Source organism: Callospermophilus lateralis, chromosome 2 (genome assembly GCF_048772815.1).
Source record: "Callospermophilus lateralis isolate mCalLat2 chromosome 2, mCalLat2.hap1, whole genome shotgun sequence".
In the NCBI taxonomy this organism is placed as follows: domain Eukaryota; kingdom Metazoa; phylum Chordata; class Mammalia; order Rodentia; family Sciuridae; genus Callospermophilus; species Callospermophilus lateralis.
Window position 1 is genome coordinate 195,701,199 of NC_135306.1, and position 12,051 is coordinate 195,713,249.

Sequence of the window (12,051 nt, forward strand, 5' to 3'; positions counted from 1 at the left end):
CCTTTCTTCTTATTCAAAACTTCTAGAATACAATGAAAGAATTATAAATGCACATTTTGCACTTTTGAACATCAATGATATATTGCTAAGACAGAATAACATTTGTTTCTTTATTGTCATTATTATCCAAGGAAAATTGCCCACCATATTGCATTTCTTAAAAATCATGGTTATATTTTTGAAAGTGAATATAAATAAATAAATATTGAGGTAGGCAGTACCTGATGTAACTACATGCCATTCATGATCTCTGACTTTCCACAAGCCCCCAAAATTTGTTTCCTACTTTATTTGTTTCAAGAGGTAGATTTGGATACATGGAAATCACATTTGGTATTCAAAATTATATGGAGAAACACAGATGCCAGAGAGACAACTTGTAGGATATAGGAATAAGCATTTTATATGCATCAGGAAAATTGTGTGGACAAAAAATAAATTGATTACTCTCATTATATTTCTAAAAAATCATGACTTATTGAAAAGACATTTGTGCTCATTCTAGAAATATGGGGCAAATCCCAATTACTTCTGAAAATTACTGCTACTCTATTGGCCTATGATTCTTTAGTATTTGATTAGACATGAAATAGGTTCTATTTACCATTTCAAGAGTCTGTTTTAATTTTACTAAAGTACTCATTACCTGTTTGTGGAAGTGGTCTGGTACCAAAAGATAAGTCCTATGACCAAAGAAGTCTGTTAAAAGAAGGCAAAATGGACAGAATTTAACACACACACTTGCTTTTCATTACATTTTTCGTATTAAAAATGGAAACAGAATTAGGATCACTACATGTTCATAGATGTACAAGCCTCTTGGTTTATGTATATATTTTCATGCCTATGTCTGGTACTAGTATGTTTCTCTTGAAATATGAGAACTGAAATGTAGGTGATGTGTATTAGTGGATTATTTTAAAATCTAAGAGACTATGTAGCTCACATGAAGTTGAATTTGTATATATTCTTATCTGTAATATAGTAAGTCAAAGGTTTTTGACATGAAACAAACTCAAACATTCCTTCAATTCATGTAAGTATGTGCATGCATAATAATAAAGGAAATTAGCATTTTCATGTTTAACTATTCTAAAATACAATACTTTCAATGTTATTATGTGGATATTATTTAATTCATTCAATTTTTTCCTATTCAGAGAGGGAAGACGATCATCTTCAGGCATTAGATAGAATAATCTATGGATATCAGTGAATAAACATAAAAATAAATCCTTTACAAAATTCTCATTTTTTTCTAAAGAAATAATATTTGAAGAATTGTTCCCTATGTCTTTGTATCTGGAGACTTGAGAACCTACCTGAGATGAGCAGGTCTTTGGTAGCTGAACACTCAGCAATTAGCATTTTATTTTACTCCATAGCAACTGGGACTTCAGTTTCTGAAGCTCTTTCCCTCAGGGTTTGACGTGTTAATTAGATTCATGGTTCAGTATTGCTCCTGTGTATAACGCAATGACATAGCTAGTGTTAAACTTCAATTCTTTACTATTTTCACGAAATTGATCTGTATCAGGAAAAAAAACTGTAAAGTATATATACACACTGCTACATATAATCAAAATTGTCACTCTCCAAAGTGGAAATCAAATGAAACTCATACAGTTCTTCAATCACTCCTAACTCTTGTGTTGTTCTTCAGTTCTTGATTTTTGAAACGTTTTCCTTTATCATCTCACATGAGGAACATTATTATCCTTTGATATAGTTTTTTTTTAATTTTATGATAAATAGGCTATTTTTTCTTCCTTTTTGGTGGGGGCGGCTACTGGGATTGAACTCAGGGGCACAGGACCACTGAGCCACATCCCTAGCCCTATTTTGTATTTTATTTAGAGACAGGGTCTCACTGAGTGGCTTATCACCTCACTTTTGCTGAGGCTGTTTTTGAACCTGCAATTCTCCCCTCTCAGCCTTCTGAGCAGCTGGGATTATAGGCCTGGCTATATTCTTCCTTTTAAAATAAACATTTCATTTGTATATTCATAAGGCTGTGTAGCCACCAACACTATCCAATCACTGAACATTTGTTATCATTTTAGTAAGAAAAACATCTCTTAGCCAGCACCTTACTTCTCCCTTTTCTGTTAGCCCTGGCAATCTTTAACCTCTTCTGAGGCTGTGTGTTTCCTAATCAGGAGAGTACATATCAACAGAAGTCTAAAATATATAGCCATGTGTCTCAGGCTTCTTTCTCTGAGTCTAATATTTCCAGGAATAATCTATACTTTTGCATGTGTCAGAAAACCCTATTTTGCAGAGCTGAATAACATTTGCTTTCATGTATGTAATATATTTTCATTATCCATTCACCAGTTATGGTTTGTTTCTACATTTTCACTATTATGAATAATGATGCTGCAAGTGTGCATATCAAAGGAATCTTTAAAGACAATATTTCCTGTTGCCATACTCTCAGTTCCCAAAGGAAAGACACCACCCTCATTAATTTTATGATTATACCACATTCTTCACAAATATACACACTTGAGTAAAGATTGGTTTATTCTACCAAAGCTTATCTACTGCATGTAAGACTTTAGGGACAAGATCAATGTTTATTCTTTGTGTCCCCTATGAAGCCTGGAATGAGGATTTGCAAAAATAATCATTTGATATTATTTTTTTAAGGATTTTAGGCTAGTAATTAGTGATCAAATGTAGAAATATACTGACTTTGTAAATTATTTTCTTAATGATAGAGCCATATGTGCAACATTGAATCATATAAGAATTTTGACATGGAAAAATTAATATAAAAATAAAATATTTTATTCAAAAATAATTTAGTTTGTTATTATTCTTAGTACTTCTTTTCAAAATTAAAAACAATTGGAAGTTTGTCTTTCTTAATCTTAAAAAATCCTCCTCAACAGATAGATTATAATGAAATTCTCTAGGTGTGAGATAATATCTCACTGTAAATTTAATATGCATTTCATACAACTGTAAAGATGTTGCCATTTTTTACATACCAGTTAAACACATGTGTGTTTTCTTTTAAGAACTATCTCTCAATATTCTTTGCCCATTTTTATGTCTCCCATCAGATCATTAATGTTTGCTTTATATATTTAGAAATTCCAATATGAGTGCATTCATATTTATAATTATTATGTCCTCTTGATGAATTGACTGTTTTATCACCACAAAATGGTCTTCTTTCCTCTTCTTACAGTTTTAATGTCTTTTTTTTTTGTGTCTTAAGTAAGCATAACTAGCCCTATTATTTTCTCTTTTCATTTGCACTAAAGACCTTTGCTTCTCCTTTCACTTTCAAACAATAGGTGTCCATTAAGGAAACATGAATTTCCAGTAGGCGGCAAATAGATGGGTCTTAATTTTTCAATCTATTCAGGCACTCTATGAGTTTTCAATTAAAGAATTTAATGCATTTGTATTCACTGTAATTATTGGCCATTGGAAATTACTAGTTCCACCTCATTATTTTCTGGTTGTTTTAAGAAGTCTTTATTCCATTTTTCCTATATTACAACCTTCTTTTGTAGTTTTATGGTTTTCTGCAGTGCGAAGTTTTAGGTATTTTCTTTTTTATGTTATGTCACTACCATAGACATTTACATTGTGGTTACTTCGAGGCTTATATAAATCCACTTGAACATACAAATGGTTATTTTAAGCTGATGGCAACTTTGGTTGATTTGTTGTTAAATTATTTAATTTTGTTGAATTATTAAATTATTATTATTAAATTTGATTGTCTACTTAAACTATATTTCCATGCTATTCTCTCATATTTTATGTATTGATGATATAATTTATTTCTCATAACTTTTATGCTTAATAAAATATTGTATCTTTAATTATTTTAATAAGGTTAAACCTTTATACTGGGAGAGATAATTGATCAGTCAACATGATGATGTTAGAATATTGATTTGACAAGGTATTTTTACCCATGAATTTTATATGTTATGTATTTTCATGCACCTAATTATTATTCCTTTTCTTCAAAGTAAAAAAAAAAAAAGCCCTTTAGCATTCTTATAAAGCAGTTCTAGTGATTTTAAACTGTCTATGCTTTTGTTTATTTCAGAAAGTCTTTATCATTCTTTCATTTTAAAAATACAGGGTTGCTGGTTAAAATATTCTTGGTTTAGGACTTTTTTTTTTTTCCTTTAAAGACGTTAAACATAGCATCTCAATGGTCTCTTTTAGTCTGTAAGGTTTCTGATGTAGAAATCTTCTGACTATCTCTGGATAATCCCATTGTACACAATTCCCTTCTTTAAAAACGCTCTGTCTTTACAGTTTGACAATTTGTTTATGACAGGTCTCAGTGTGGGTAGTTTTCGATGAATCATATTTGGTATCCTTTTGGTTTCTTGGTTCTATTTCTTTCTCCAGGCCTGGAATGGTTTTGGTTTTATTTATTTGAATGTATTTCAGTTTTTCTTCCACTTCTTCTCTTTCTGTCACTTAGAAAATGCATAGCCTGTTATGATTTATGGTGTATCCTATGTCACTTAAATCACCATGGTTTCTCATTTTATTCTTTATGCTTTATCAAACTTCAATAAGCTTTACTTCTGATTTATCTATAGTTTGCTGGTAAATCTCTATTGAATTTTTTACTTCAGTTATAGCATTATTTAGGTCTATGATTTTTTTTTTTTTTGCTAATATATATAAAAATCTCTCTTGGTTAAAATTCTACATTTATTCTTGCATTGCTATCTTGAACTCTGAGTGCATTTCTTTGATGATTACTTTTGATCTCCAGTCAGTTCAATCACAAGTCCTCACTTCACTCATGTCAGTTTCTGGAGGTTTATCATGCCATCTTCATTGTCTTAATTTGGAATACGTTTCCCTGGTTTTCATTTTCCTTGATGTTTTTTTTTTTTTCCCCTTTTGTCCAATAAGAATTATGTAAATCTAATCCCGTATGCTGCCAGAGTTGGTGAGTTGAGAGCCAAACTTTGGAGGAATTTGGAGTTTATAGTGCAATGTGAAATATAAGCCCTCCTCACCCTAGGAGGAGATCAGTATTAGATATTCACATACCAATTTTATGTCACTCTACCTAGGACATGTTCTATGTGAGAGTATATCTCACGGTTTTCTATTCATTTAATGTGGTTATTTTCTCAGTGACCAAGTGGGTTGGATCTCTCAATTTGTCTCTCTCAAAGAAAATGGATCAAAAAATAGACAGATTTGGTATATTCACAAAAGAAAGGGAAGTTGAGTGGTTAATTTGTCATGTTGCTGATATTATTCCCTCAGTAATATGTCATATAAATAGTTTGATTATGATATATCTTAGTATAGTCAGTTTTACTTTGATCCTTATTATAGATCTTTGAACTTTCTCCAATTGAATATTTATATTTTTCACAAATTTTATAGCTTTTAAACCATGATTTCTTTAAGTAAATTTCACTCAATATGTCCATTCCCCTTCTTTAACTCTTATGGTGTGAATGTTAGCTGTCTTAAAGTTGTCCCATAAAAATTATAGGTTTTCTTCATTCTTTCTTATTTATTTGTTTCTTTTTTTTCCCCTTTGAGTATATATTTTTAAAATATTCTGCCTTAAGTTCACAGATTCTTTCTTCTCCTTAATAAATTATACTGTGGATTTTTCCTATTGCATTCTTATTTCATTAAATGTTTTGTTCAGCTCCAAAATTTCTGTGTGGTTTTACACACAGGTGTAAACACAAGTTCCTTTTTAGTTGATTTGTTGTTCAATTATTTAATTTTGTTGAATCATTGCTCTGTATTTTTTTCAGGTTGACTGAGATTCCTTAAGCTCACTATTTAATTTCTTTTAAGGCTATGTATGGGTCTCCCTTTCTTTGAAGACAGTTAATGGAAACTTACCCTGTCTGGTGTCAGTGTAGAATGTCTTTCCCCCATAGAACATGTGAGTATTTTGTCTGAGCAAAGTATAGGGGGTCTGCCTCCAGTGAGGGAACAGTGTCAAGATCTTTATGAAACCTTTTAGCTTAAGTCAGTGTTGGTGAGGTTTGGATAGATCCTAGTGATCAACATTGTGGATTCTCACAGTAGTGATAAGGGTTGTAGCAGACTTGGTTGGGGAAGCCTCCAGTGTCATCCGCACTATATTTTTTCCCAGTGATGAAATAATTCTTAAGGGTATTTCTTTTGGCACTGAGTCCAGGTTGCTTATGGTGAGAGTGGCAGTGGTGTCTGATGTGCAGAACCTCTGGAATGGGCAAGGAACTTGGGTCCTAAGCCTGAGTGCCCAGAATAAATTGTATTTCTGAGGTTTAAGGCAGTGGTAGCATCGGTGCTCATGATGCATTTTCTCCTGATATATTATTGGTAATGGTGTACCAAGTGTGAGTGCTTGCTGAGTAGTTGGAATTCCAGGCTATAGAGCCTGAGTGTATGAAGAAAACTGCAGTTTTAGAGGCCAGGCAGTGTTGGGTTGCTATGGAAGAGGAACTTCATCGTCTGTTCCTGCTCTTAAACCAAAATGACTCAGACTGGGTAACTTATAGACTATATGAGTTCAGTTTCACTACACTGAAGGCTGTGAAGTCCAAGATGAAGGTGTCTTTTTGGTGCCACCAAATGGCAGACTAGGCAAAAGCTATATTGTCACATTTAAGAGGTTCCAGAGAGTTCCAGTTTTGAAAGGGTACTAAGAGTTTATGAGGGCAAAACCGTCATAACTTAATACTTTTGCTGAAAGTCCTGCCTTATAATACCACAACAGAAATAGGTTTTAACATGAGCTTTGGAAAGACAATTTCCAATCATAGCAACAGTTGTCCAAAGCATAGGTACACTCAGGAAGATTGTGTTGGGAATGAATGGAGATACAGCAGTTCTGGGGTGCAGGGCACATACTAACTTGCTAATGCAATAGAGCTATTGACAACAGTGTGGGCACGCACAGAGAAACTGAGGATCTGGGTGCAGAATGCAATCTAGCTTGCAATGCTGGTGATTCTGGGGTCTGAGGCATGGATGCATATACTGCATCTGTGTAACTGATGTCCAGGGGAGCACTTGTGGAAAGGCCGCAGCATTGGGGTTAGTGGCATGTGTGTGTTCGAAAAGGATGTTGGTTTTATTCCTAAGGTGACACAATAGTAGTCCATTAGTGACAAGTTACAAGCAGCAACATCTCTCACTTTAGGGTTGTCCACAGCAAGAAACCCTCAGGGGCAAAATATTTTTGTGTTTCTAACAGAGCACATTGTTGGAGACAAAAGATGATACCCACCCTGTGGCTCATACCGACCACACTCTCCTGTCTCTTATTTCTAGCCATCTATAAATATCTCAAGCATTCTATTTTCCCAGTAGTCTTCTGTGAATTTATCCTCCATTTCTCTTTTCTTTCTTTTTCTTTTCTTTTTTTGCCCTACTCTATTATAGCAGATAAATAAATGTCCCCTTGAGTCATCCTGAGACAGCTATGATTTTTGAATAATTATCCATTTTTCCCCTGGGGGAATGATGTCTTCTATGCTAAGTTGATAATACTACTTTTAACTCACCAAAATCAAGTATGATAAACTAAGGAAGAAAAAGAGACAGCTCCTCACAATTTTGCATCTGAAGGTACATTAAGAAAATTTTGTCTTCCCATCCTCACAATTTTGAAATATGCTTTGTTTATTAAAAATCATCTTTCTATCTTCTAAAGTCTTTTTCCAATTCTTTCTCCAGTGATCTATAGTTTATTATAGAGATCTTTCATCACTTTTGTTATATTTATTCCCAAGTATTTTATTTTGAGGCAGCCAGCTCTTGTGAATGGAGTAATTTTTTTTTAAATTTCTCTTTCAATAGATTTATCACTGATGTATAGGTATGTGTTTGATTATTCTTTCTCCCGAAATCCTAACAAAAATTCAATTAAATTACATGGAGGACTGTTAGTTGGTCATATTGGGATGCCCATGCTACTGAACCATCAGGAAAAAAGTCCCGATTGTGGTGATTGTCTATGAGTTATGTTGTTACTTCCATATAATGAGGAATGTGGGCAGAATTTCTGGAAGGCAGGAGAGCCTTTGAAGTCTCTTATAATATGTTCACTCCTATTGGAAAAACTTAATAGAAAAGTAAAACAGTTCAATATAAAAATAACTACTAGTGAAATGGACATTTTAACAATAATAGTTTAAATACTTTTTACCAGAAAAGAAATCATAACAGTTGAGGTGTTTGTTGAGATTGAAGAGAGTTTGAAATAGATTATTGAAAAAAGTAAATTATGTGTTCCAGCTGTAATGATATCAACAGTAGTTGAAACAAAGATGATACTACTTGTTTATCTCTAGAATTTTCACACACTCACACACACAAATAAATATCCAATATTTCCCCCATCTTCCATTCTTCTGCTTCTTAACATAAGACATGGCAATTGTGGTTTATACTTCTAAATCAACAGTTTAGTGATTTAGAAGTATGAAGTAGTGCAAAGTTTGTGTGGACATAGCTAGAAGAATCTTCCATCACCCCAGATAGATAAAGTGACATGTAAAATTCTGTGTATCCTCTTTATTCAATTGTATGCATACATCTGTTTGAAATAAGCACACTTTTATAATTGGTTTTATTTGAAAATTAGATGTTTATGAGTGGCACACTGAAAGGGCTAGATTCCTCTGGGTATCATTCTCAGTAGGCTCCTGGCTGGGAGCTACATTTATCCAATCAATTCCTATGTTAGAATTAGTTTAAAGAAGTAATTATATGAGACTTCAACATAAACCTCCTAACCCCATAATACTTACAGGTTTCTGCTGCCAATATTGAAATGCAGAGTAAGCTCCTTTTGATACCAGCACAGGGACCACACATATTTCAGCAAACATGCTTTAGCAAGGTCTTATTCATATTGTAGGTAGGTAGTCAGCTTCTCAAAATGGTGATTGTGTTGGATCTAAAATACAATTTCAGCTTTGCTAACTGCATTACAGCCACGGGAATTCAGCAGGCACCTGCCATTAGTGAAGAAATACAGCAGGCTCCCTGTATAATGAGGAGGGCAGGACTCCAGGAAGCATAGCAGATGATGGCAGCCCTCAGGGTACTTATTAAGCACGCTCAGTTGAGCCAGGGTTTCTCTTAATGCTGCTCTAGCTTGTACATTGGAATCACCTGAGGAACTCTAAAAAACACCGGCACATTCTAACTTTTACTATTTTCTTACATAGAAATAATCATGTTTTCTGAAAAACAATATAATGTCTGTGACATAATTATTGACTACCAAATGGCAGTAGTATAGCAAATGAAAGAATTTAATTTGCAACTTTAATCTACCCAATGTAATAGATGCTTAAGTATGTCAAGGACTTGACTGGCATAAAAAGTTTTGTTTAGAAACCCTGCATCTAACATGCTCTGTATGATTATAAACTTGGTTGATTATAAACTTGGTTGAATAACAGTGAAACCAAATTCAGGACTAGAGTGTTCAGTTTGATTGAAGTTTTGAGAGTGTGTGCTCTCTTCTTACCAAATGAAGCACCAGAAATGCTGAGAAAGAACATTGTAGGAGAGAAATATCAAGAAAATTTATATAGAGAACTTTAAAACTGGCACAAAAATTATTTTGGCTGTAATAGAGAGAATATTGTTGTAAATATACTTTTACTCTGGTATTTCCAGATCAAAGATTATAGGTATTTATTATCACAGAATAATATTTATGAACAGCAAAATGTATTGGTTTCTGAAATATATTTTGCAATGAATTCCCATTATAGTATTCTACCATAGCATAGAAGTGATTTCTCCATGAAGATAATGGTACACACTATCATAACATAATGTCTTACACTGTTTCTGAGATGGCACAGAACGTTCCATACTGTCATCAATACTTTGCCAGAATAAACAATAAGAGATAAGAAAAGTACAATTATTTTTTATTATGATTTACCTCTGTTGCTCAAGCTGCTATTTAGACAAGTTTCCAAAACACTCTGGGGTAAACTAAGTGTAGAACATTATTAAAAAGTAACTAAACTGCCCTTTATAAAAGTATTTTTTTTTAATTTTGCTTTCCAAATGTTCCTTATTATATGATGTACCTTCTAAATAATGTGCAATACAACTATATAAAGTAAAAATCATTTAATGGTAAAACTGTACAGACATTATTCTTAGCACTTAAATGTATTAACACTACTGACCACTAAAATCAATGATACAGATAAAAGGATTCTCTCTCATTTTCAGGCAAATAAACTATGGCTAAGAAAAATACAGTAATTTTTTCATTGTACCATTCATTATCCAGGAGCAGACATAACATACATATCTAGGCAATCTGGCATCTTCTCTTACCCAGAAACCCACACTTCTGAGATATTCTGCATACATATGTACCCACAGGTTTCTGAAATATTTAGTGTATATGACCCAAACAATTTTAACATACATACCAAGCCTGTAACCAAACATATATTGAAGAGCAGCTATTATTTAGTTGCTTAATAAACAAAATATTTTTTAATGTTTACTTTTATCCTGGGATTATAAAAAGCATTTGATTGTGTGAAAAAACAAATGTGATAATAGCCTGTTATTGATTGTGTGAAAAAAACAAATGTGATAATAGCCTGTTATTGATTGTGTGAAAAAAACAAATGTGATAATAGCTTGTTATGCAACTAGGTGTGTGCCTGCTGGTAAGGTTGCTGCAGGTGCCCATTTAGAGTTATTAATCAGGGAATGAGATGAATCTTGAAATGTTTTCTCTCATGAAGAATTTACCTTTGATTGTAGAGCTTTCTTCGCTGCATCTTTTACATCTTTATTTCTCAAACTGTAAATCAATGGATTCAGCACTGGGATGATAATGGTGTAGAACACCGAGATAATTTTATCAGTGTTGGGAGCATACACAGAACTGGGACGGGAGTAAATAAAGAGAAGAGTCCCTTGATAGATGACCACAGAAGTCAGGTGAGAGGCACAGGTAGAGAAGGTTTTCTTCCTCCCACCAGCAGAGCGAATCTTTAAGACTGAAAGAAGGATGAAATAGTAGGAGGTGATGATGATGATGAAGCAGATAATTTCCACTGAGCTGCCATATGTGGAGAGGAGCCACTCATTAACTGATGTGTCTGTGCAGGAGAGCTTAAGCAGGGGAGGGAGGTCACAGAAAAAGTGGTTAATGACATTTTTGTCACAGTACTTCAGAATAAAGGCAAAGGATGTGTGAACCAGGGAGCTCATGTTGCCTCCAATGTAGGACAAGACAATCAACCTAATACAGATGCCCCGTGACATCACAACTGTGTACAGTAAAGGGTTGCAGATGGCCACATAGCGGTCATATGCCATGGCAGCCAAGATAAAGGATTCAGTATCTGCAAAAGTGCAGAAGAAATAAAACTGCAGGGCGCACCCATAGTAGGAAATAGATTTGTTTACTGAGAGAAAATTGATCAGCATTTTGGGCACAATGACTGAGGAATAGCAAAGGTCAACAAAGGACAGGTTGCTGAGGAAGAAATACATGGGGGTTTGAAGTTGTGGATCTGTCCTGATTAACAGTATCAATCCAATGTTCCCTGTTAAGATCATACCATACAATAGGAGAAATACGAGGAATAGGACAATCTGCAGTTCAGGGCGAGTAGGAAAACCCAGGAGAATGAATTCAGTGACCAAGGTGTAGTTTCCCTCTGTAAATTCCATCTTCAGTGTGATTTTCCTTTTATAAGAATTTTAACCTTCTAAAATAACATACAGATGGAAGGAGAATGATAATGAGATATCCAGGTAATGTACTGTTTAAAAAATAATTAAACAGTAAATACATTATGATCAAAGTTTCTAAAGCATACACTAGGAGATACATTTCATAATTTATTAGCTATCAGATTTCATAGTTACATCTTTTATTTATTCAATTAACGATTATTCCTGTCATTTGACATTTGGCTCCCTGTGTGCAGGAATTAACGTATGGTTTCACTAACATTTTCAGTCATAAAACAATAGCTGGATAAGAGTACTAACAAAGCAATAAATTAATGGACTGATTGATGATGGTAT

At 33.6% G+C, this 12,051-nt stretch overlaps 1 protein-coding gene across 1 annotated transcript; it reads right to left on the reverse strand.

The window, feature by feature from the left end:
* Positions 1-10,746: 10,746 nt before the first annotated feature.
* Positions 10,747-11,691, reverse strand: Or5i1 (olfactory receptor family 5 subfamily I member 1). The gene has a single exon (XM_076844491.2). The coding sequence runs from the start codon at positions 11,689-11,691 to the stop codon at positions 10,747-10,749; it is 945 nt and encodes a 314-aa protein (XP_076700606.1).
* Between the last annotated feature and the right edge of the window lie 360 nt (positions 11,692-12,051).

Excerpts from the sequence above, each read along its gene's own strand:
- Or5i1 (XM_076844491.2), bottom strand. The coding sequence starts at position 11,691 with ATGGAATTTACAGAGGGAAACTACACCTTGGTCACTGAATTCATTCTC.